At 34.6% G+C, this 27,369-nt stretch overlaps 2 protein-coding genes across 4 annotated transcripts in view; one reads left to right on the top strand and one right to left on the bottom strand.

Moving 5' to 3' along the window:
- The first annotated feature begins 2,811 nt into the window (after positions 1 to 2,811).
- rabl6b (RAB, member RAS oncogene family-like 6b) lies at positions 2,812 to 23,432 on the top strand. 2 transcript variants are annotated; one of them, XM_056457825.1, is made up of 16 exons: positions 2,812 to 2,952; positions 3,165 to 3,299; positions 5,163 to 5,210; positions 6,630 to 6,659; positions 7,440 to 7,492; positions 7,927 to 8,021; positions 8,104 to 8,244; positions 8,577 to 8,682; positions 8,922 to 9,025; positions 10,952 to 11,334; positions 12,030 to 12,198; positions 15,660 to 15,848; positions 17,265 to 17,592; positions 17,689 to 17,872; positions 20,516 to 20,565; positions 22,248 to 23,432. In XM_056457825.1, the coding sequence occupies exons 1-16, from the start codon at positions 2,820 to 2,822 to the stop codon at positions 22,440 to 22,442; spliced, it is 2,343 nt and encodes a 780-aa protein (XP_056313800.1). In that variant the 5' UTR covers positions 2,812 to 2,819; the 3' UTR covers positions 22,443 to 23,432. The 2 variants fall into 2 exon arrangements, with proteins under 2 accessions (XP_056313800.1, XP_056313801.1); XM_056457826.1 differs by lacking the exon at positions 6,630 to 6,659.
- A 1,092-nt stretch (positions 23,433 to 24,524) lies between these two features.
- si:ch211-102c2.4 (uncharacterized protein LOC568178 homolog) overlaps positions 24,525 to 27,369 on the bottom strand; it is a 2,944-nt gene continuing 99 nt past the window's right edge. The window contains exons 2-5 of one of the 2 annotated variants that reach the window (XM_056457828.1): positions 27,008 to 27,307; positions 25,435 to 25,524; positions 25,285 to 25,304; positions 24,527 to 25,189 (exon numbers count right to left, since the gene is read on the bottom strand). In XM_056457828.1, the coding sequence (XP_056313803.1) occupies positions 25,181 to 25,189; positions 25,285 to 25,304; positions 25,435 to 25,524; positions 27,008 to 27,307 (419 nt within the window). In that variant the 3' untranslated portion in view covers positions 24,527 to 25,180. Of the gene's footprint in view, positions 25,190 to 25,284; positions 25,305 to 25,434; positions 25,525 to 27,007; positions 27,308 to 27,369 lie in introns of both variants that reach the window. The other variant, XM_056457829.1, reaches the window with a different exon arrangement.

The raw sequence follows: 27,369 nt of genomic DNA on the forward strand, positions 1-27,369 counted from the left end.
AAATTTACTGCAAATACAAAAATATGTTAGCAAATTAAGTAGTGGTGCTGTGAGATCCAAGTTTAATATCTTGTATGACTTCCATGTGCTTGAAGAACTGCATCAATGTGGTTTGGCATGGATTCATACAATTTATTGATGAAGTTTATTGATCAGGAATAGCAAAGAAAGCAGTCTTGCATGCCTCCCAGAGTACATCAATATTCTTTGGTTTCGTTTTTCCATGCTTCCTCTTTCATCCTACCCCACATATGCTCAATGATGTTCATATCTGGTGACTGGGCTGGCCAATCCTGGAGCATCTTGATCTTTTTCGCCTTGAGAAACTTTGATGTGGAGATGGAAGTATGCGATGGAGCACCATCCTGCTGCAGAATTTGGCCTCTTTTATGGTTGGGAATATAAGAGGTAGCTAAGATTTCTAAAATATTTTAGACTATAGATGTTGCCTTCCACCCTCTCGCACACCCCCATACTGGATGTAACCCCAGACCATGATTTTCCACCACCAAACTTCACTGTTTTCTGGGTGAATCTCGACTCCATGCTGGCTCCAGTAGGTCTCCTGCAATATTTACGGCGACTGTGGTGTAATTTAGCAGGCTGTGGGCCTTGGCAAATGCCACACGGTTTTTCCAATTGTCTTTTGTATAGTGCTGGCTTCTGGGCACCGATTCGGCCATTTCGAGACGGAATCCGACAACTATTCTGGATGACACAGGGACTTCAGGTGACCAGGTCTAGTGGAGCTCTGCGGCAGTGGAAAATGGGCTGGCCTTAGATTTTCAAGCCAACAAATGGTCCTCTCGAGCAGTTGTCTTGATGTCAAAAACATCTCCAGTCTCTTCAAATCTTTTTTTATCCTCTGTACTTGACGCCGAGACACTTCGGAGGTGTCTGCAACATCAGCAGTGGATCTGGTCTTCAGCCTCTTGATAATAAACACTTTAGTCTCAGGGTCTTTAGTCTTAGGCATGTTGCAGCGGTCTAGGTGCAGTTGACGTGAAGGTCTAGTGTACTGGGGTTCTTTTCATATACACCTGCGACCTAATTGGTGCATTTTTAGTCACAGATGAAGCTCATATGACAAGACGACAACACTTTGCAAAAATTGACTTAGTGGGCTTTACAAAGCTGGGAATATTAGAATACTTTTTGACAGTTTCGTTTTGCATTGAAACATTATTACGAAAGCTGTTGGTATTAAAATGTGCTATTTCTTGTAAAAAAAAATCTTGATCAGAAATATATTTCAGTGACACTTCAAGATAATTTGTACACAAGCGACAAGACTTTTTGTCAGGGACTGTATATATAAACATCTGTCTATCTATCTATCTATCTATCTATCTATCTATCTATCTATCTATCTATCTATCTATCTATCTATCTATCTATCTATCTATCTATCTATCTATCTATCTATCTATCTATCCATCTATCCATCCATCCATCCATCATTTTAGATTAGCAAATATAATATTAATTACATGTATAATTAAGTATACTATTTATATAATATATTTGTATAATATTTTGCCATATATATATATATATATATATATATATATATATATATATATATATATATATATATATATATATATATATATATATATATATATATATATATATATTCATTCATATAATTCATTCATAGCAAAGTATAATACAATAGTTATACATGATATATTTCATATCCGTCATATTGGCAGATATTTTCCAAGTCGTGACAGGACCTCTATTTTGAAATGAAATATCCGTGAGATTATAACCGTACTGTGGTGTGCTTCACAAATGCAGAGAGCAAAATTTCAATGATTTCATTATTCATAAGCTGTACAGGTTCAGAATAAGCACACTGCACAGTGGCTCAGAAATGCAAGATGTGGAGCTTTGGATCTAATCCTTCAGTTAGTCTAGTATAGACGACAACATCACTGTAAGTACAAGAGCATCACAAATCTGCTGTAAATCAGTTAAATGTCCAGTTACTCATTTCCGCGTTAGCAGGCTAACGTTAGTGTGTGTGTACCTGTCAAAAACCTAACGCATCAGCAGTCCACAGTAGTCCGGTCATTTATACGCAATTTGTGTTTTAATAGATTTCTTCTTTCCGTGATTTTACGTACACTGTGTTCCATTATACAAACATCACGTTCACAGTGTCTCAAAACTTATCGACCTCCCCAACTAGACAGCAGTTATTTAGTGAAATATATGTGTCCTAATAGTGTTTTTATCAACGTGGGATATATATATATGACTGTCAACATCTCAAAAATGCGTTTTGGTGTTTGGTAGCCCTTTAAGATATCAAATATGGTGTGTTTATGGTGCCTCGAAACGTTCACTATGTAGGCAGCCTACTAGGCTTTGAGTCACGACCTCAAACAATCCTTGAAATTAGTTTTTTCAGTGCTCTTTAACCTAAAAGAGGCTTTTAAAATGATTGCAACTACAATATAATTATTATATAATGAATTTCAGCTACATTAACTTCAGCTTTAAACTGTGTGTTTTTTTTTTTTTGTCTCCTATGTTTCCACCAGAACAGAAGTAAATCAGCGCTTGAATGGGGAGAACTTGTGATGCTGGACTGCAAAAGCTGTGTCATACAGTGGAAAAGCATCCAAAGATGAATACCTAAGTGCATATTGAGATATAATGCTGTGCCAAAGCATCTTCATTCACTCCTGAAACTGATGTAGAAATGCTTTATGAGCATTGCAAGAAAACTGTCCAACCACAGACAGACAAACTGAGGAGGCAGATTTGAGACGAGAATATTTAATATTTATATAACCCATCTAGTCAAGATGTTCTCTGCTTTAAAGAAGCTTGTTGGCTCTGAGCCGGTTGGTCCGGTAAAGGACAAGAACATCCCTGCTGGCCTACAGTCTATGAACCAGAGTCTGCAGAGAAGATTCGCTAAAGGGGTTCAGTACAACAGTGAGTCAGATTTATTGTGTATTGTTGTAATTTATTGTAATTGACAACCCTTTCGTAATGTTTGTGCACTGTTGGACTCCATCAAAACAGACATACTGCATGTCGCAGCAAATCAAGTCTGTGCTGCAGTTTTGCTGGAGCCTCTGGGCGCTGTGTGCTTGAGCTAATGTTGTTATCTTTACAAGATGTAACATGTTTGTGCGGTCTTTCAGTGAAGATTGTTATCCGAGGAGATCGAAACACTGGGAAAAGCACCCTTTGGCATCGACTGCAGGGTAAAAAGTTCCAGGAGGAGTATATTCCCACTCAGGAGATCCAGGTCACTAGCATCCACTGGAATTACAAAAGTAAGCCTGCAAGAGTTTTTATACAAATCTAATATTATTGAAATCCTTATACTTGTTTTTGATGTAATGATTTTTTTTGTTCTTTCCATTTGTGCATCTTAATTATGTCAAAATAGCTCAAGGTAAATGTGCAGTCTGTCAAGTAGTGGGAAAAGTAGATTAGCTTGATGCTTTAAATGACTAGTGTAAAAGTGATCTCTAGTTACAGTGATTTCTAGAGTTAGTTTTGTCTATTTATTTACATCCTTCTGTCAAAATCTTAAATACCAAGCTTATGGGATGTAACCTGCTAGCTGTAGCTACCATTTATAGAGCGACCTTCTGCTTTTGATAACAGGCATGGTTGTACTTGTATCTGAAATGATGCTTGAAACACACACACATTCACACTAAGGCTGCACGATATTGGAATAAACTCTTCCAGTGCGATATTTAGATTTTCTGCAATTTATATAGCATTTATAAGGCTATATATATGTATATATGTATGTATGTATGTATGTATAGCCTTAAGCTTATTTTTTTCAACTGTCTACAGAACAAACCATCATTATACAATAACTTGCCTAATTACCCTAACCTGCCTAGTTAACCTAATTAACCTAGTTAAGCCTTTAAATGTCACTTTAATCTGTATAGAAGTGTCTTGAAAAAATATCTAGTAAAATATTATTTACTGTCATCATGGCAAAGATGAAATAAATCAGTTATTAGAAATGAAAAAAAAATCTGCTCTCCGTTAAACAGAAATTAGGCAAAAAAATAAACAGGAGTGCTAATAATTCAGGGGGGCTAATATTTCTGACTTTAACTGTATGTGTGTGTATATATGTATATGTGTATGTGTGTATATAGATAGATAGATAGATAGATTGATAAGGTATATATATATATATATATATATAGTTCTATCTGTATCTGCATAAAATATAAACAAGTTACAAGCACAGATCAATATACTACTTCAAATAATCAAATGTAGTCTAACCATATTCAGTAACAGATATAAAAAAAAATAAACAAATGTACAATAAAGCTGTAGAGTCTTCATTGTATAAATAATGAAATATAAGTAATCTTTGTTAAAGCCCAAATTCCTTAAACTTGCTTAAAATATTTACACAGGAGAAAAAACACATGCAATTAATAAACTTTATTTTGATTAACCTGAAATGACTCAAATACTTTTGCATTCTGAACTGTTGTACCTGGTCAGAAATAACCCTGATGACATCCAGCTTTGTGACCTATGCAGATTCACACATTGCGATATGGATGCTAAAACAATGTATTGTGCACACACACTAATAGATGTCCGTAGTTTTTCTATCTAGTTAATGAATCCCTAAACCTAATCTACCCTTTTGCCTACCCCTAAACCCTAAATCTACCTCCATGTATATATTTATGTACTATATAATTTCATTTGCTATATAATTTAATGTTTTATATACCTCTCTATATATATCTAAGTCTTAATTCACAGGTGCTGAACGAGGCTAATTTTTGAGGCTAATGTAGTGTTTTTTGGACCAATAGATTTCAGGGTTTGGGGAAATTTTCACAAGAGCTTTTATCTATAGGGCGGGAAATATACATGATCAAAAAATGGAAATGGGTTTTTATTCTGTGAATCAAGGGGAACTACTTTTAATCCTTTCAATGAGATAAAGTTGTGTGGATGGGTTTCTTGGTATCGATACTGATTTAGTAGTTCAAATTAAAAATACATGTTTTCTCTCTCTCTTACTCACTCACTCATTCCTAGAGCCGACAGAAAGATATATCTATTTAAAGGAATGAAAGGAAGTGATGTCAGTCAGTTAGCACTCAGAACTGCTCATGTTTGTCATTTCCCCTCAGCTACTGATGATGTGGTGAAGGTGGAGGTTTGGGATGTGGTGGATAAAGGTGAGTTGATTTGAACATATTTATCTCAGCATCTGGTGAATTTGTAAGCATTTACTATCATACACAAAAATGAATGTTCTGTCATCATATACTCACTGCTCTTATGTCAAACCTGTAAGAGTTGGGGTTTTTTTTTTTTTGTTATGCTTTTGTTGAACATTCCATAGCATTTATTTTTTTCCCAAAAAATTGTATAAATAAATAAATAAATCCTATTTTTTCCCAGAAAGTCAGTGGTAATTGGGAGCTGTGTGATTACCAGTGTTATTTTCAAAGTTATATATTATAATATTGTACATGTATTGTATTATTGTAAAACAACTCATTAAAAGTGTGTAAACTGTGAGTAGATTTCTATTTTTAGCTGTGCTATCCCTTTAAAGCTGGAATACACTACAGTGCAGTCTGTATATAGTTTTGCCCTGATTTTCAATTCAATTCACCTTCATTTCTAAAGCGTTTTTACAATGTAAATTGTATCAAAGCAGCTTCACATAAAAGGTCATAGTAAATAGGAACAGTGTAGTTCAGTTTGTAGTGTTTAAGTTCAGTTCAGTTTAGCTCAGTTCAGTGTGGTTTAAAAATCACTACTGAGAGTCCAAACACTGAAGAGCAAATCTAATGATTTGCAATCTGGTACTTTTTTATGATGATTATGATTTTTTAAATGATGCTTCAGGCTGTAATTCCAGGATGTTAATGATGCTTGATGTTATTGGAGCTTTTAGAGTGTAAGGTTTTTACTTGTCAAGCATCTCTGAACCATGAAGCTCACGTTTCTGTCTATTCAGTTTAGATTATTGTGCTTAAAGAGAATAGAAAATCTGGTAGAATTTATCTCCCAGATATTGGAAAAAAAATGACATTGCGATATTTTGTTTGTCTATTGCAAAATGAATATAATTTGACAAGATTATTTATTAACTATATTTGGAAAGAATTCGTGATCTTTAGATTGATTTGGGTTGTTTTGAAGATCAGTATCTGCATATAATGTAATAAACAAATTTACAAGAATAGAACTGATTAAAGATAAATAAAATAAACAGTGTTTTAGGATTTTCTGTGGAATCTAACCGTATTTGGACAGAGAAATTCAATAATCATATGAAAAATGTGGTGGCTGCTTATTATAATCCATACTCAACATTGCAAATCCTGCGATGTGACGATATATTGTGCAGCCCTAATCTGTAACACTCACAAAGTCTACAAACATATAATTTTGCAGATTTTGAAGGTGAATGTAGTGTATTCCATGCATTATCCTGTTTATATCTTTGCTGTGCTGCATGTTACTTTAACTCACATCCTCCATCTCATTCTGATGGTCATCCATGAAGCCCATTTCATCCAACTTCAACCAGTCATTCTCAGTCATTTCTATTAATGGTATTTTTCTTACTGCTGTCCGACCAGGCCAAAAAATCCCCCTTCCAGAAGGTGTAGGTGAGAAACTCCATAGATTGTAGACATTAGATTAGGACTTGCCTGTGCTTGATCTGTTTGTTCTGTTAACTGAGTGCAAAAAATGTTGTGTTGACTGACTGTGTTGGGCGAAAAATATAGAAGTATCTAGTCTAACATGCCTGAAAAAACTGTGTACTGATGTGCAGTGTGTGAGACCCGATACCACAGATCAACTCTTGCTCATGCCACTAATGTCACTTCCTTTATGAGAAAGGAAAAGGCCACACACATTCGTTACCTGCTTTTGACGCTTTTAAAGTTGCTGAACGTTGTTTTGAGTTAATATCTGATATTATGTTTTATGTTCACCAAGGCTGCATTAATTTGAGGGAAAAAACAACTGTAAAACTGTAATATTTTCAACTATTACAATTGTTACAATATTTACATCTAATTTATTCTTGTGATCTGAAATTTCAACAGTCATTTGGAAATTTTGGGAAATTTATTTTGTATTGTTTTCAAAGTTTTGCTGTTTGTTTGTTTGTTTATTCTTTTTATCTATTTCTTATTCTTCTTGTTATTATTGTTGTTATTATTATTAATAATAATAATTTAGATAATTAAAATATATATTTTTGTCATTTTTGATGCTTTATTAGTGGAAAATTAAACGTAACAGCATTTACTTGACATATCATTTTAACATAAAAACATATTTAATGTTATTTTTATGATTTAATGCATCCTTGATGAATAAAAGTGTTAAATTCTTTCAAAAATATATACTTAAAGTTTTTTACCTCTGACAATCAACAGGTAAGGGAAAAAAGAGAAGTGAAACCTTGAAGTTGGAAAATGAACCTCAAGAGGTAAATCTATAATAGTAATCTACCAAATTCAGTTATAAAATCTGTTAAATAAAATGACTAATCGTGAGGAGTTTTGGATATTTAGCTCAATTTATGACCAGGTTGTTTTTAGAAGGTGTCTTTTAGGTAATTCAAGATTTAAACATGGCTGTTTTTTAAAAGTTGATAAATAAATGCCTTACTTCTCAGACTAAATTAATTGTAAAACATAATTTAATGGAAGTTCTTTTAGATAAATCCATTAAAAACCTTTTACATCTGAATTTATTTAAAAAAGAATTTGTCTGGTGTTAATTTGAAATGTCTTTTATACTTTGTTGTTAATATAACTAGTTATTTGCATGATGTTTTTATGTTTGCATGGTGTTAAAATGTCAGTTAACTAATTAATAAAAATTTGTTATAATTAAATGTAAATGTCTCTGTGCTTTTAGCAGGCGGAGGGTGAACTGGCCTTGGACGCAGAGTTTTTGGATGTATATAAAAACTGCAATGGTGTGATTATGATGTTCGACATCACCAAGCAGTGGTAGGTCAACAAAAACATTCAGAATGCAACTTCACCGCTAGCGCCGCCTTTTACTAAATGTAAGCTTTGTTTGCACAAATAGGACCTATAATTACATTCTTCGGGAGCTGCCTAAGGTGCCAACTCATGTGCCAGTGTGTGTGCTCGGAAATTACCGGGACATGGGAGAACACAGAGTCGTTTTGCCTGATGACATCCGTGACTTCATCACTGGTCTTAATAGGTCAGATCATTACTTTCAACAGAAATGTGTCAATTAACCATTTTAACTCTCTTAAATTCACAGTATTGTGATTGATTTATGAGTTCATCCATAATTAAATGTTAGCATTTAGTAATTCATGTCACTTTATGCTCATTTAACTTAAATAAATGTCACATTATTGAAGTAAATAGACTGTAAATGCTGTTATCTTGTTATCTGCAGATTGTTGGTGTTTTTTTTTACATACAGGTTGAGATGACTTATTGCCAAATTGAATGAAATTTGTTCATTCATGAGTTACATATGTTGTATTATTCTTTTGTGATGGGTGATGTCTCCATGATTTGCAGGCCTCTTGGCTCCTCTTATATCCATTATGCAGAATCTTCCATGAAGAACGGTTTTGGCTTGAAGTATTTGCACCGATTTTTCAACATTCCATTCTTGCAGCTTCAGGTAAGCAGGTTGATGTTTTGGGATTTGGTCTATTGTATAATTTGAACCATAAAAATGTAGTAGCAATAAGAATAATAATAAGATCAAGCACAAACTTTCACAAATGTTCATTTGTAATTGTTAATATTGGCTAAGCTCCATAAGCTGTGTTATGTGCCTGGTGTGTTTGCATGATTTAATTTTTTCCATTATTTAAGTTGTCAGAGCTTGAAATGAAACGGTCAGTTTATTTTTGACAGAGAGAGACCCTGTTACGACAGCTAGAGACTAATCAGTTGGACATCGATGCCACGCTGGAAGAGCTATCAGTTCAACAGGAGACAGAAGACCAGAATTATGATATGTAAGAACTTAAAAACAGCCTACAAATACTTGCTGTTCTTGACAGTATCAAATATCCGTATTATTTATGTAAATACAACTACACCATTGTTCAAAAAACTGGGGTTGGTTTATTTTAATTTTCATCATGAGTCCATTTATCCAATAATATTGGAATAATCCAATAAACAAGATGTCACCGTTTCACTAAAATATATAGGACCACAGCTATTTTCAACATAAAAATATAATAAATAAAATAAAGGTTTTTGAGCGCCAAAAAGGCAAATTTGACCCTTTACTTTAAATCCAGTCAAACAGTAAATATTAATTTTTGGAAATCTGGTATTTATGCATCATCTAAAAGAACAAGATTGCCATTGATGTATAATTTGTTAGGATAGGATAATATTTAGCTGAGATACAACTACTTGAAAATCTGTAATTCATTCATTCATTTTCCTTCAGCTTAGACCCTGATTATCAGGGGTCGCCACAGCGGAATGAACCGCCAATTATTGCAGCACATGTTTTACACAGTTTATGTCCCTCCAGCTGCAAGCCAGTACTGGGAAATACCCGTACACTTGCATTCACGCATTCATACACTATAGCTCATGTCTTTGGACTGTGGGAGAAACTGGTTCACCCGGAGGAAACTCACGCAAACACAGGGAAAGCATGCAAACTCCACACTGAAATGCCAACTGGCCCATCCAGAACTCGAACCAATGACCTTCTTGTTGTGAGGTGACAGTGCTAACCACTGACCACCGTGCCGCCCCAAAATCTGGAATCTGAAGGTTAAAAATAAATCTTGATAAAATTACCTTTAAATTTGAGCAAAATCATCTATTAGCTGTAGATATTTCTAATCTATTTCGATATATATATATTATTTAGATAATATTTCGATATTCTAAGAGTTATGTTTTGATATATTTACAGATGTAAATTTACCAAATCTCTTCACAGAACATGACCGTTACTGAATATCCTAATGATTTTTGGCATAAAAGAAAAATGTCTAATTTTGACCTGTGAATGTATTTGCCAAAATACACCCATGTAACACAAGACTGTGACACCAATGACTGGAAAGCATTTGCTGAAAAGTCGGCTTTACATTCAGATAAATAAATAGCAATTATTAAAAAATATTCAATTCAATCCACCTTTATTTGTATAGCACTTTTACAAGGTAGATTGTGTCAAAGCATCTTCACAAAGAAGATCATAGTAAATTGAAACAGTGGCAGTTCAGTTGAGCTCAGTTCAGTGTGGTTTAATCATCACTACTGAGAGTCCAAACACTGAAGAGCAAATGCATCGATGCGCATCTCTACAGATTCCGACCCATGCAAGCCAGTGGCGACAGCGGCGAGGAAAAAACTTCACCAATTGGCGAAAGTGAAGAATTAAAAAACCTCGAGAGAAACCAGGCTCAGTTAGGCACGGCCATTTCTCCTATGGCCAAACGTCTTGTGCAAATCTGCAGTCTAGATGCTGGAGAATGCTGGACCTCAGCAAACTCGTCTGTCCCTGGAGCGTCACAGGAATCGGTCTCATGCTCTCCACACCTCCATGACCACCACAGCAGCTGCTCAGGATACGGCCTGGTCCAGGATTATGGAAACCTTGGGATCGTCTCGTCGCTGGTCTTGGATCGAATAATAATAAATAATAATGCAAAAATTAATACTATTACTTTAAAATATCAAAGTTTTTTAATCAAATAAATGAACTCTTTATAGACATAAGAGACTTCTTTAAAAAATTCACCCCACTCCAAACCTTTGAACAGTGGTGTACATATTCCTCCACAAAAGCCCCATTGTTTACATTGTAGGCCTTTCTGAAATGACTGCTTCGCTATTTTTAGTTAACGAACTGCAGTCAGTGTGGCCTTGACTTTTATAAAACAGTAAGTATCTGTGATGACTTTCAGTTTCCTGGAAATGAACGACTCCCGTAGTAAAGGCTACAACTCTCCCGGCCCCGCTAACGGACAGAGTCCTTCCTCTGGCTCGCAATCTCCCGTGGTTCCTCAAAGCGGATGCTCCACCAGCAGCTCCAGCCCCTGTAGCCCTCAGCAGCCTCCCATTCCCTCTCAGAAGTCTCCATCCCCCTCTCCGTCCCCTCCTCCTCCTTCTCTCTCCACCAGCCAAGCTCCCCTAGTGTCTCCCTCCCCATCCCCGTCCCCTGCTCACCCCGGCCCAGCCGTCTCTGCTGCTCAGGCTCAGGCTCCTGCTCCTCAAAGCCAGAAACGCAGCTTCATCTCCAGGCTCTTTGGCTCCGTTTCCACCCAGGATCCTCCAGCAGTTTCTCAGGGTGAGTTTTAGCTTGATGTTAATTGATGAAAGTGATGGAAAGACATTTGACCAGCAGTATTTTTAATAACATATCTCTGAATCTCAGAATTAGTAATGACACATCTCTGAATATTGACAGTTGGATATAAATTTTAGTGTGCTTTTTGTATTAGAAAACACTTCTAATATTTTTGGGGGGGAACGGGGGGTGCAAGAGAGTTTTTTTTTTCTCTTCAAATGTTCAGTGGCCCATTGTTAAAGGACTTCTCTAATGCTATGAACTGCAGAAGGGATTTGAAGGCTGAGAGGAATTCATTCACACACACACACACACACACACACACACACGTTTGCATTCTCTCAGAAAGATTTTTTTTTCCCTCGAGCAAGACCTACAAAGCCGTGAAAAATGGAGAGGATTAAGACTCGTGCACATCATAAGGATGTGTTGTGGATCAATAGAGAATCACAAGACTTCTAGAGTTATGCAGAGGGTTTTGTTAGCTCTTGCACCCCACCTAAAGGAGGAGGATATCAAACCACAACTGACTATTTAGGAAAGCGTGTCAACATATCACAGCATTTGTAATTTATTAACGCACTTCTTGTTGGGAATGGAACTCGCCGTAATTGCTGCGGTTGATATATTTTTAATGTAAGATGTTTTTGCTTTGACCCAGATCATGTGACCTCTCTGTTCTTGGATTTCCACAGAGCCAGATCCAGTATCTGAGGCGGCTCCGCCTACAGTGCAGAGTGTGGATGATTTTGTGCCAGACGAAGGGATAGACAAAAGCTTCTTGGAGGACAGTCTCCCTTCCAACACAAGAGCGGCTATGAACACCCAGCCGTCTGCTGCTGCGGGCACCGCAGATAGTGACAGGTACACTGACTTTAAACTAAAACTAGACCTTCTTTAAACTTTTCTCATGTGTTGTGCTGCCTTGTTAGAAAATGGTATGTGACCCGATCCATGGTACAGTTCAACTGATTGTGGTCCGTTATTTTTACGCTCAAGGCTGCGTTTGTTTGATAGAAATTCATTGTAATATATTATTGCAATTTAAATATATAATTATTTTTTTATATTTTAGAATGTCCTTTGTTATGTTTAATATTAGCAAGAGTTTTTAATAAAGAAAAAAAAATTGGGCACCCCTATGTGGCTGCCTAATGTGCTCTTTCTTTATAAGAGAAGATCGCAGTGAAATACCACTCGGTTTCTGGAGAAAGGTAGATGATGTCATCTTTATCAGACGGAAATATGTAGTGTAGCAGTATTGAGATTTATGAAATTAAACTGAAACTATATAGGCAGTGCAAAAGTTTGGGCACCCTCTCTTTTGTGTGGATTTCAAAACATGTAGTAACTTAATGCTGATTGATTTCAACACAAAATTGATTTGAGTGACTCTGTGAACCTTAACAATCCTAACGCAGGTACAACCAATCATGAAAAAGCATATTTTAGATGGCTGATTATTAGTTGTGCCTCTCCTTATTGTCAACCTGAAAGTAGCAACATGGGAACCTCAAAAGACATTCCTAATGGCCTAAAAACTAGGATAATTCATCAACATGAATTAGGAGGAGGATACAAAAAGCTACCACAAGTCGCCATCTCCACAGTTAGAAATATAGTAAGGAAATGGAAGGCCACAGGAATAGTTCTCGTGAAGGAAAGATGTGCTAGACCAAGAAAAATATCTAAAAGGCGAAAAATGCTTAGAATGGTCAAAGACAAACCACAGACACCTTCAAAGAGCTCCAGGAACATCTTGCTGCTGATAATGTCATTGTACATCGTTCAACAATTCAGCACACTCTTCATAAAGAACAGCTCAATGGAAGGTGATGCAGAAGAAGACTTTTCTGCATTCTGCCAACAAGAAAAGTCAGTTGAGGTATGCAAAGGCTCATCTGGACAAGCCTGAATCATTTTGGAAAAATTTACTGTGGACAGATGCCACAACCATAGGCGCTTTGCATGACAGAAGAACGCAGCATTCCAGGAGAAGAACCTGCTCCCTACTGTAAAATATGGTGGAGGGTCCATCATTCTGTGCAGATGTGTGGCAAGCACACATACTGGAAACCTTGCCAGAGTTGAAGATCACATGGATTCCACCAAGTATCAGCAGATTCTGAAAAACAGTGTTCAGGAATCAGTCAAAAGACTGAAGTTACGACTGTGATGGATGTTTCAGCAGGACAATGACCCAAAACACAGTTCCAGATCTACCAAGGAATTCATAGTAAGACATGATACAGTGTTCTAGAATGGCCATCCCAGTCACCAGACTTGAACCTGATTGAACTAGAGAAAATTTGGTCCAAAATGCCTTCAGCAAGAATTTGGGGACTTATCCTTGGCTATAGGAAGTGCCTACAGGATGTTATTTTAGCAAAAGGTAGCTGTACAAAAGATTGATGTCATTATTCTGTTGGGGTGCCCACATTTTTGCACCTTACTGTTTTTGTCTAGACATAAATTGTATTGAACTGCTTGATTAAATAAATGTTATGTCCGAACTTAAATGTTGCTTTTTTCCTAGGTTATAAAATATATCCAAATGAAATCACTGATTTGAAAGGCCAGCAGGCTATGGCTTGCAATTATGTAAATTATCAGGGGTGGCCAAACTATTAGGTGTATAAAACTGTATTTTTTTAGGCATGCCACATTTAAGTCTTTAATTCAATAAATTCAATTGAAGTTTATTTGTAGAGTACTTTTCACAATTATAATTTCAAAGCAGATGTGCAAAAGGTGTACGCTGTTACATTACAATCAAAATCAGAAAGAGTTAAGGTGTTGTGTACAGGGACGACTGAACAACTGTCAAGCATATAGAAAGATAACCTGCAGTTATACAATATAATGTACTTTCAAGTCTTGAAGGTAACTGTCCACTGCTATGATTAGATAAGTGTAGTGTATTAAAGGGGTCATTAGCTGCCTTTCAGTTGATTTTGTACTGTTCTCTGAGGTCCACTTATTACTTAATTACCATCCATTCATCACTCTATTAAAAAACATAATAATTTTAAGTAATAGGCTGTTTTCTGTTCTGTTTTGACCCCCTTCATTGTTTGAGGTGGATTGTTTGTAATCTCGGAAGTAAACTGGTATGATTGACTAACAATTTGGGTATTTAAAAATGTTCGAGAGTTTGAAAGGACAGCTAAAGAGTGTACACTGTAGTTTTGTTTCACAGCCTATATTCTTCATAAATGAACATTTGTTGTGTTTTAGATTAAAAACCAAAATAAATATTCAGCGCATATCAAACTACCTGTAATAATCAATAAAGCAATAGTGACCATGTAATAAAATCAGTTACTCGCACTTGTATGGTACAATATTACTGCTTTTGCATCTCATTATTTACCTACTACAATGTGAATCAGTGGGTGGCGTTAAACAGGCACAATTATAGTCTGTCATTTTGGCGGATTTGATTCAGGATGTGAAACGATCAAAAGATTTCGATTTCTCAGTTCATGACTCCTTCAATATAGAAAACAAGGAGTCATTTTGATTAACAGCATATAAAGACATTGTGTTTTATAGGCTGATAAAATATGTACCAAGTAGTATTCATGGGGTTAAAAAGTCACTCATACTAGCAACATTATTTTTATATTTTATATATATATTTTGTTTATGATGCAAATTATGTAGAAATTTAAATATCTAATAGAAAAGTCTGTGTAATTGTTTTATGTATACATTTGTAGTACACATACATCATTTATGTTTTTAAAATATGTACTTAGTAGTAGTCATGGGGTTAAAAAGTCACTCGTACTAACAACATCAATTTATTTTTGGTCTTTCTGAAAAAGCCTGCATCAAACTGTCTTCAAAAATTAGTCTGCAGTAAAATGAGGTAAACAAACAACCTTACAGGTGCAATCATACAAACAAAGTGCCTACAGCGGCAGCATGTGGCATACCAATCTGTTATAGTCAGCAATTTTGTCTACACGCTGATTTTCCCACAACTTGGCAACACAAAACATCTTAAAATCCGCTGAGGACTTTTTTTCTTGTTTAATGCAGTATTTGCATTTGGTTATTTATACCTGTGATGGCAATGTCTCCAGTGTTTTGGCCTTTAAAAAGGACAACCTTTATTAGAAATGTTTTGTAGCATTATGAATGTCTTCACTGTTGATCAGTTTAATGCGTCCTTCTGATTATTTTTGAACTGTATTTTACATGTAAATGAATTGAGCTAGTGGTTTCTGTCAGGTTTTGAATATTCAAAAGTGTAATACATCGAAGCTGGAATAAAACAAGTTAAATTTGCATATATTCTCGTGACGTGTTTGTTTTAGTGATGGGGAAGGAAGAGAAGGCAATCCTATGGTTGCTGGCTTCCAGGATGATTTGGACCCTGATGATGCAGAAATAAAGCCCAAAGCTTCTATTTCAAGTAAAGGCTTGGATATCACCCTCTCCAGCGACGAGGAGGGTCCAAGACCTTCTGTTGCTCAGGATGAAGACCTGGACCCTCAAACTCACCTGTAAGCATGAAATTCTGCCTTTCATTAAAGGGATAGTTCATCCAAAAGGAAAATTACTCACTATTTACCCAGCCTCAAGTGGCTCCAAAACATTTTTTTTAATATCCCTTAAAGAATCTTGAAAATCTTTGATGGTAAAAAAATGTAATAATAAAAGTAAAGTTCAGACTATGCACTATATCACAACTACTATATAACAATACTTAACTAATGTTGCATTCAGTTTTTTAACAATTATTTGAGTTGATGCACCATCCTGTCATGAAGAACTCAAGCATTTAAAGTGACAAAATCTGGAGAAGGTTCGTGCAAAAAGAAGAAATTTTATCATTATTTACTCACCTTTCACTTGTTTCAAACCTGTTTGAGTTTCTTATTTCTGTTGAACACAAAAGAAAATATTTTGAAGAATGTTGAAAATGGTAGCCTTTGACTTCCTTATTTCCTTTCTTCTATGGATGTCATTGGCTAGCTGTTTGCAACATTCTTCAGATTATTTTCTTATTTTCAGAAAAGGGGAAATTCTAAAATGTTATAAATTGTTAGGTGAACTGTCCCTTTATTATAGTTATATTACTATATTTTCTGGAATATAATAAAACTATTGTTTTTTTCGCATTTCATCTGAAATGTGCTGCAGCTTACATTCTAAACAGATTTATATAACTTGTATAACACAGTGTGACTTATTTTCTGGAAAATAAAGTAGCCTACTTTAGCACATAAAATACTAGGAGACAGCACACACCTCTTACTATTATTATTAATTTATATATATATATATATATATATATATATATATATATATATATATATATATATATATATATATATATATATTGAATATGAATATATATTGAATTTTTTTTATCATTTTTTTTTTACTTTATTTTTTTCAGTTTTTTGTTTGTTTACTTAATGTTAAAGGTGCTGTATGTAATAATATGTTTGCAGATATTTATGAAATATGCCAAGTGAACATAATTGTTTATCTGAAAAACAATCCTGAAGTCCGATTTTCTGCTTTTGAAAATGTGTTTTCTGTGCCGAAACGTCTGTCTTTGTTTTTGTTTTTTAACCTGCCCAATGCCAGTTTAGCCAATTATATTTTCAGCACCCCTTGCCTTGGTGGAAAACCACGTATTTCATTCATTCATTCAGAAAGGCTCTGAAAGCATGCGTATATAACAATATAACTTTTTTCAGTGGATTAACTTGCTCTGATTAATTGTTTACCCAAAGAATCAAAATGTGCGCTAGCAAAATAAACAGAGCAAATTTAGATTTCACACACACTTTAAAAAACTAACAAATAATTACTAATTTAATCAAAATATTTTTATCATTATTGTGGGCATCAAATATGTTCACAGTCACTGAATCAAAGGTGATTGTTGATAACATTTGCTTCTTCAGGGTGACTCTGGATTCATTATCACTGGAGGACAATCCAAAACCTGTCGGCAAAGAGCCAACGATCCAAACCCAGGAGATCATCCAGGAGATCAGCAGTCAGAAAGCGGAGACTTCAATTCTTACTCCCACTCCGTTACACACTACTCCAGCTCTGCAGATGCCATCCACACATCCTCAAGAGCAGGCTGTAAAAGCCAAACCTAGTTCAGCTCAGGCAGAATCCTCTGACTCAGACCCAGACGTACCTGTGGCCACACAGATGCTCTCGTTTGTCATGGACGACCCTGACTTTGACAGCGAGGAGGAAGTCGTCCAGAAAGTCAGTCAGGTACTGACGTTTCACGTTTCAGAGACTCTGCATAATTTACTCATTTAGGGTTTGAATATCCAATAAGGAGCTTTTGTTTTCTGTTGTTTTCTCCAGGAATCGTTCCCAGTTAGAGATGATCTTCCTGATTTATCTGATGATGATATCACTGCAGCTAAAATCCCGGAGCCAATAAAGCCTACTGTACTCTCCTTCAAAAGTAAAAACGACGGTGACCTCTTTGGCCTGGGAATCGAGGAAAAGTCGATCAAAAGCAAAGACAGCAGTGATGAACAAGATGGCAAGTTCTATTAACGTGCTTATTGTATGTTTAAAGTGCTTATTAACATGCACATTGATAGCTGTATTAATGAAGCACATATTAATGCCTTTATATAGCATGTTTATGTTATTGATTCTAAACATTACAACTAGCTTAATATCAAGGAGCAGTAATTTGGAGTTTTTTTTAATTAAGCCTTTAGATATTAGTGAATATGTGTTGTCTAATGTAAAGTGCAATTTAAAGGCTTATTCATTATAACTAAGCAAATTACTTAAATTAGTAGTTTTTACTTGTTTTAAATAGATATTTTATTCCAGCAAAATTAAAACTAATAAGACTTTCTCTGAAAGAAAAATCTCATAGGAAATGCTGTGGAAATTTGCTCTGTTAAACATCAATTGAGCTATATATAATGGGAAATATAACTTGGGAAATATTTGATTTTGAAAAACATTTGAAAGAAATTACAGCAGAGCAAACTGCAGTGCTTCCCACAGACAGATTTACTTGGGGGTGCCACCCTGGTATAGTAACGGCCACCCAAGTATATTTGATGACATGTTTTTATTTAGTATTATTATCATCCTTTTACACTGCTGTATTCGCCTAATATAACCAAACATCTGCAATCAATTAATGGCCCGTTTCCACTGAGTGATACTGTACAGTACGGTACAGTACGGGTCGGGTCACCTTTATCAGGCTTGCGTTTCCACTGCTAAAAGGGCACCAATGGTACTCTTTTGGTGGACATGCTGTATGACAGAAAGTTTCAGAAAGTTAGTTTTTTCGTGCTTCACTCACGTTTGTCTGTTTCTCAAAGGATCGGATGCATTTCAGTAATCATGCGCACGTTATTATCATAACAGCTCAAGATGTTTGTTATTTCAAATATAGACGCGCGCCGTGTGCAAGCAGGAAAACAAAACTGCTCGCGCTTTAGACAGCCTTGTAAAAAACTACAGGGCACAGGGCAGATTCTGCTCTTCTTGGGCTTTGTGGCTGTTCATCAAGACGATAAGGTTTGTTTAAGCTCGGATCAACCTTGGCTCATTATTATATCTCTATATTATTATGCTGTAATGTCTCGGCTGTATATTTAAAACATAGCAGTTTCTTTGTTTCATTCTGGCTTGTTGCACGAGCTAGTGACATCTCTGTAAACCAATAGCATTCAGTTGCCCCGTTTTGGTACCCTTTTGTTGTGCTAGGTACCCTTTGCAAAGGGTACCCAAAAAGTGGTACCGTATGGTTGGCTTTTAGGTACATTTTGACAGTGGAAAGGGCCATAAAAGAGAACCTAACCGTACCGTACCGTACCGTACCATAACACTCAGTGGAAACAGGTCCTAGGTAGTGGTAAAACCTCTCTTGTTTACCCGTTTCCTTCTGTGTGCATGAGACCCGTCAGCACTCACACAGTCTCACATGCTCTGCAGACAGACAGAGATGCGCCTTTTTGGCACTTAAAAAATGTGTCCAGCCAGGGTTTCAAAGTTTCCTAAAATGTTCGGGATTCGATTTTGTTTTCTAAAGCTGTGGTTAATCAGTATTGCATTACCTTTTTACTTAAGCCTACTTTCGCTTGGCTTTGCAGCTGACTGCAAAGTTGACAGTTGCAAGAGCGACAGAAACATTCAATAATTCATTCTTGAATCGAAAAACTTAAAAAAAAAAAAAAAAAAAAAAACGTAACTATAGACAATTTTGAGGAACACAAACAATTACAATGGTCCTAACATATTTCCTGTTTTACATTTTTAATTTCCATAGTTTTTGAGAATCATAAAAGGGCCACGTATTGATAAATAAAGTTATGATATCTGATTTAATGTTAAGTCATGATTAAATTTCCTCTTGTTTTAGTTATGTAATAGTTTGACAACAAGCAGAAAATGTTCATGGACCAATGACATTGCCACATTGAAAGGGTCTATATACTCAGAGAAATGACTGTTCTAAACCAGTAATGGTTAATCAACGCTTGTGCCGTATTTAAATAACCTACACTTGTAGATTAATCTTGTAATTTTTTGAAATTTTATCTGCAATTCCTTTTTTTGTCATTTATTTCTCATTTGCTGATTATTTTATTAATTTGATGATGTCATTAGGCTATACTACATAGGCTTTTATATATAAATTGCTTTGGCATTCAAGTTTGTTTTGAATGTGAAAATTATGTTTTTTTTGTTGCATATAGTTAACTATTTATATGATGTGGGTAAATGGTGTTTCAATCCGGCTGTCACCGCAAGTAAATTTCAAACCTGTGGGAAGCACTGAACTGTATATGTTATTTAATATATAAATACACAACCACTATATACACACACTACCATACAATTTATTTTTTGACAGAAATTATCCATTTTACCCTGCAGGTATACATGAAATTGGTCAAAAGAAACAACTGAGAAGATTATAGTAGTACAGTATTTTTTTTTTTTAATGCTGTTCTCGTGAATGGAAGAATCAATGTGTTATCCATGTATTATCCGTTTCAGTCAAAATGTTTATAATGAACTAACTAAGCTTGTTAATGTTATAATTATTTCTGTCATCATACAAGCAAACACATCACAAATAAATGGTTGTGCATATTTGGATGTTAACAGCCATCTGAAAATATCTTTTTATTTTTGTTCAACAAAAAAGAAAACAAGCATTCAAAGGAAAAGAAGAAAAAGAAAAAGAGGAGTAAAGAGGTAAAACAACCTTCTATTCTGTAACTTTATTTATCTTCATCTTTTATTACTATAAATTATTATATCTGTCTGTCTGTCTGTCTGTCTGTCTGTCTATCTATTGTAGGAATGAAAATTATCATATGCATTTGTTTATATGGAAAAACATGTCTTTCACCAAAGAAGGTCTATACTGACTCCAAAGACAGATACTGATAAGACCAGGGCCTGGTGTGTGGACTTTGGGGTTTTTACGATCTATTTATCTAAATATAGTAAAAATGGTATTTATAAGAGATATTCATAAATATCTTTTATTTATCTTTTTTGATAAATAAAGTATACATTATCTCAATTAGTGCTGGGAAAAGATTAATCTCGATTAATGACATCCAAAATAAAAGTTTGTTTTGACATAATATACTGTATGTGTGTATACTGTGCATATTTATTATGTATATATAATATACACACATGTGTGCATATATTTGAGAAAATGTTTACTTCTATTTATCTAGATATAAAATATATGTCTATGATAAAAAATTATATAGAATTTTTTTTTTTGTATAATTTTGTATAGTTTGTACATATACATTATTTAGGTTTTTTGTATGTGTGTATTAAATATATGTAATATATACACATCTAATGTCTAGCAAACTTTTATTTTAGAGGCAATTAATCACAATTAATCTATACCCAGCACTAATATCTATATAGATGGATGGATGGATGGATGGATGGATGGATGGATGAGCAATTCCAGCATTATGGATGTGACATTTGCAGTAAAAACTCAAAACATAAATTTACAGAGGAAGTAAATGGTAACATTATATTGACTCATCTGTTTATATTTTCCAAAACAACTAACCACAAAGTTATGGGAGCAGAAAAATATCAATCTGTAAACATTTTTTATACTTTAAATGAGGAAAAAAACATGCGTTATGGATGTGACAAAAAAGTTTACAGTATACAACCCAAAGTAAACAATGCTAATCAAACAGATATGGGTCAGCTCACTATAGAACAAAAATGATTGATTTTATTTTATTTGACATTTTTGCATTTATGAGGAAAAAGCTTCCTTATGGATGTTACAGCTGTGAAATCGCCACTTGTGTCATTTTGGCAAATTAAATATAATAGTTTGAAACACTGACAGAAACATTTATGAGTGTTTTTAAAGTACTGTAAAATATTTGCTTACACAAAAAATGTAGAAACGGTTTCTCTATTTTGGTGCAAACTTAATTTTTTGTCATGGCAAGGTTGACATTTGCATGATATTGCTCATATATATAGATATTTATTTATATATATATATATATATATATATATATATATATATATATATATATATATATATATATATATATTTATAGATAGATAGATAGATAGATAGATAGATAGATAGATAGATAGATAGATAGATAGATAGAAAGAAAGTATATATTCACACACACATTATATATTAGTGTATTATATTATAGTATAATATAATATGTGTGTGTGTATATATAATTTGATATGCACCAAAATGTTTTGTATATATTCACACACACACGTGTACACACACATTATACTGTACTGCAACTGCCAAATGATTAATGTAATTAACAACCGAGAAAAAGATTAATGTACTAAACTATTATAAAAATGCTTGTGTTTTATAACTACTTTGTATTTTATCTCAGGATGATGACAAAAGCAGCAAGAAGAAACACAAGCACAAGAAAAAGGAAAGGGATGAGGCAGGTGGGGCCTCGGATGAAAAGGAGAAGAGGAAGAGAAAGTCACGAAGCAAGAAAACAGACGATCTTGAAGCTTTTCTGGGCGGAGAAGAAGAAGCTTCAGCAAAAAGAGAAGAGGGTGATTATGAGGAACTGTAACACTCCACTTTTCTGAACGAATTCACGCATTGGTACCACATGCTTGAGTTTTTTGAAAGAGAAAATAAATGCTTTCTTTAGCAGCCCAGCATATGACAATACCATACAATCCGATCGAGAGGTCAGGAAATGCTTTCATACTGGTTTTCCATTTGCCACAAACACTTTCTTTCCCAGGAAAATTGGGAACGCTGCTGTAGTTCACACTTTCAAACTGCAATAAATGGAAAAGCCATGCAAAACTCCTACAGCCTGCATGTGTAATTTGACAATTGTACTTTGTTTATCAGATCGAAACGGACCATTTTCACTCAAAACATTTGTGTTTTCAGAATGTTTACATGCTCGCTTTTTATATGGTTGCAATATTATTGTTTGGTCACCATCGCATACATGAACGACTACCACTCGAACACCATGTTTCTCGATGATTTAATGGTTTTATTAGTTGCCTTGTGTATGTGGATGAATTGGTATTTATGCTCTATAGATGTTCGAAGAGCTTGGCTTTGTGTAGTTTTTGCTGTGCGTTTAGTGTTTGAAATGAATATACTGTATTTCATGCTTTTCCCAAATTATGTCAAGAAAAATATTTTAGGAATGTAACTTTTTTTTCATCATAGCAGAGGAGTTATTATAAGACGTAAATAATTTCCCATTCTTTAAATTGGGACATGCCTTAAAGGAAACTACGGTATATGATGAAAATGCAACACTTGTGAAAAGAGTGGTGAAAACTAGAATATCTTATCTACTGTGTAATTATGCAAAAATTGCATTTGACCTTTTTTATTTTGTAATTGTATCATTTAGAATTTTTGCACTCCATTGTGTTTGTCTACATGACTGTTTCATGCTGGTAAATTACAAGAAAGGTCTACGATGTAACTTATTTTAAAAACATTTTGCTTCGTTTTCAGAGAAATCACTGTTGAAACTGCTGTTGCTCGAAAACTGAATTCAATACAAAATACTAGAATATTTTTGCCATGTTGGTTTTTGCACTTTATTATTTTGACTTTATATTAACGTATACAAATGAAAGTAGTTGGCAAACCCTGCTAAAAGAAAAAAAACAACTTAAACCAGCCTAGGCAGGTTGGCTGGTTTTAACTGGTCGACCAGCCTGCTTTCAGAGAGGGTAATGGCCAGCTAAAATCAGCTTGACCATCCTGGTTTAAGCTGGACATAGCTGGTTTAGGCTGGGCTCCTAGACTTGCTAGGCTGCTCTAGATGGTTTTAGCTGGTCATCTCCCAGCCTGACCAGCTAAGACCAGGCTGGAAATGGCTGGAAACCCCTCTAAAAGCAGGCTGGTCGACCAACTAAAACCAGCTAACCAATCTAAGCTGGTTTAAGCAGTTTTTTTTTTCAGCAGGGAAGGCTACTTGGGTCAGATTGCAAACACACTTTAGCTTTGATACAGATGGTATGCGCAATCACAAATGGCCATTATATGCGCATTCCTACATTTAAAATTTGTGTGTTCATTTGTTGTATTATATTGACCTTATTCTTAAATGTGGAAGTGTGCTCTTTCTTTTTTCTTTATTATTTTTTCAGGGTTTTCACCTTTAATGGACAGGACAGTGGAGATTGCAGACAGGAAAGTGTGGGGAGTAGAGAGAAGGGAAGAATCGGCAGTGGACCTTGAGCCAGGAATCAAACTCAGGTCACCGTGATCACCTTAGTGCTGTGTGTCGATGCATTAACCACTAGGCTATCGGCGACAACAATTGCGCTTATTTTTTGATCGTTTTAGAACTTCCCATTCAGTTGCCTATGGGAGAAATGACTAGGAATAATAAACGGCAGAAAAAGGTCAAACTACTTGCTCTAAAGATAAGTGTGTCCATGACTATACAGACAAAGTAGAATAATATAATAAGGAAATATCAGTTTGTAACATCAAGCAGCAAAACGAGCTGTTTTTAACATCTAAAAATGAATTGAAGTGAATAAGAAGTCTTGAGACAAAGAGATTCAAATGGTTCCGCCGGCTTGTACGCAAAGAATAAGGTCAATACACTGTAAAAATGCTGGGTTCCACACAATTCTTTCATGTTGTCCCAACACAAATTTATTCAGTTAACATTAGTCCCCCCTTAAAAAACCTCAAGAATTGTTGTTTCAGCGCATTTTAAATAAATAGTTTGAACAAACAGCAAACGTCACTCTTTGAGTGTTGCAATGATGACATTTGTTTTGCTTTGTTTTTTACATCAAGGACGTTTATTTAGCAAATTGCAGGTTCAGGCATATTTTAATGAGGAAAACATCCACAGTAAAAATATTTTACATGATAAAAGCACACTCTTATTAATACTGGTTGTTTCAACCCAATTTTGGGTCAAATATTGACAAACCCAACCACAGAGTTAAACTGTAAATTTAAAATTATTAATAAACGTATCCCAACAGTTTAATTTACCCAATAATTGACCCGAATTTCTATTTTCAAGAACAATTAAACTTTCTCATACTAAATCCAAACACGACAAGCTTTTATTTCTGTATCTACAAATAAAATCATATTGCACCTATGTTAATGTTAATTTCCAAATGGCACATAATTAATAAATGCATTTTAAATCAAACTTTCTGTAGAAGCTATACTATTCTTTAGAAGAAAAAATATAAATTGTTGGCTACATTTGCATTGGACGGCTTGTTCAACCGTGTTCTCTTTATTCTTCGACCGCTGCCTCTTTCTTTCACCTCCTTTGGCATCAGGCATCATTTATGTTGTCTTCAAAATAAATCAGTACATTTTGTTAAAATACTGTATTACTGTTTCCAGCTAAGTGAGATTAAAACTGATGAAAACGAGTCTGTGCCGCTTACCTTTGTGACTGCGTCTTTCCCTGTTGTCAGCAAAACAGAATTACATGTAAGCAAGCAAAAAGAATTATTTACAGAGGTTAAAGACGCGTCCAAAGTTCAAGGTATTTTTCAGCATTATGATAAATTGAGATGGTTTGTGTGAGCACTCACTGTTTGAATAAATGTGAATTGAGATGGTCAACAACAAAAGCAAAAGAAATAAAATCCAACGGAGGATGGACCAAATGAAGTTAAACGGAGCTGTAACGGACATGAATAAAGATTAACAGGCTGTATGTTTTAGACATTAAAAACTAACAAATTAATTAAAAATGAATTAAAACATTTTAAAAACACAGTGAAAGAGTAATTCCCTGAATGTATTCGATAAAATAAACGGTGACATACAGTTGAAGTCAGAATTATTAGCCACCCTGAATTTTTAGCCCCGTTTATTTTTTCCCCAATTTCTGTTTAACGGAGAGCAGATTTTTTTCAACACATTTCTAAACATAATAGTTTTAATAACTCATTTCTAATAACTGATTTATTTTATCTCTGCCATGATGACAGTAAATAATATTTTACTAGATATTTTTCAAGACACTTCTATACAGCTTAAAGTGACATTTAAAGGCTTAACTAGGTTAATTAGGTTAGCTAGGCAGGTTAGGGTAATTAGGCAGGTTATTGTATAAGGTAGGTTTGTTCTGTAGACTATCGAGAAAAGAAAATATATAGCTTAAAGGGGCTAATAATTTTGACCTTAATTTTTTTTTTTAATTAAAAGCTGCTTTTATTCTAGCCAAACTAAAACAAATAAGACTTTCTCCAGAAGAAAAAAAATATTATGAGACATACTGTGAAAACTTCCTTGCTCTGTTAAACATCTTTTGGGAAATATTTAAAAAATAAAATAAAAATTCAAAGGGGGGCTAATAATTTTGACTTCAATTGTATATAATGAGACATTTCATGCAATTTTACAGGTTTTTGTTTTACAGTTATATACTGTTAAATACAGACTTCTGAAGTGAAATCGTTATGTAAACAAACGTTTTATTTACAATTGTTAGTTTTTTTTCTTTATTATTGAAATAAGTCTGTTTATTTTTAACAGTGTCCATTTTAACCATGGACAAAAAGGTTGTATATTACATTTTATGCTGGTTTTTAGCGTCACTTTTTTTAACGCAACAAAAAAGTTTGTCAGTATATTTTATAAAGAAATTAATGTAATTTATCTGGCATTTACAATTGACACAAAATTGATCTGTAAATGTCACTAGATTCTTTTGTATTATCTGTAAATTATAATATCATAATTATCATAATTATAATATGTGAAGCAAAACCGCGATCATATTTTTACTACAAATTTCATTAATTACTCCCTGGTGCATACGTTGCAGAGACGTCTATATGATGTTTGTGTATTGATCATCTTCAAAACGAGAACGTACATTTTTAAGAAGCTTTCGGGTGTTAAATAGACATTTAAAACACGTTTTTAAGATGTATAAATTTTAAAATCTTCATTCAGACCTTTTAAAGACGTCAAACCTTTGAACGCGCGGGTGTTTTCCAGACCACACAATATTTAAAAACAAAACTTGCAAACGGATGTGTCGATGATGCTGTAAATTTTATAACATAATTGACATCTAATTGAACTTAATTGTACAGTGCAGTGCTCTTTTACACTGAGAAAACCATCTAACGGAAAATGCGTATTTCATCTTACTCTCGGTAAAGTAATCCTCGGCCAGTTTAACGATAGCCTTGTCCTCAGTCATGAACCCACACCAGTAAACTCCATCTCCTTGAGGTAATTCCCGTACAGAGACTTTGAAGGACTTTCCATCATCTTCCACGTCTACTTTGCCTCCCTCCAGCACAGTAACGGTCGACTGGAAGGAAAGGCCCGTGCAGCAGTTTTCGTCGTGGGCATCTCTTTTGCACCACACCCTCTGCCTTTTCGCAGATATATTCTTATTCTCATATGGGCACTCGAGTGTCTGCAGATATTCAGATGTGCTGTGTCCTGTTGAGAAAGATTTATGATTTCCCTGTTGAATAGTGATTATGTTTGTCTGTATGCATGTG

The sequence above is a fragment of the Danio aesculapii genome, chromosome 5 (assembly GCF_903798145.1).
Source record: "Danio aesculapii chromosome 5, fDanAes4.1, whole genome shotgun sequence".
NCBI classification, from domain to species: domain Eukaryota; kingdom Metazoa; phylum Chordata; class Actinopteri; order Cypriniformes; family Danionidae; genus Danio; species Danio aesculapii.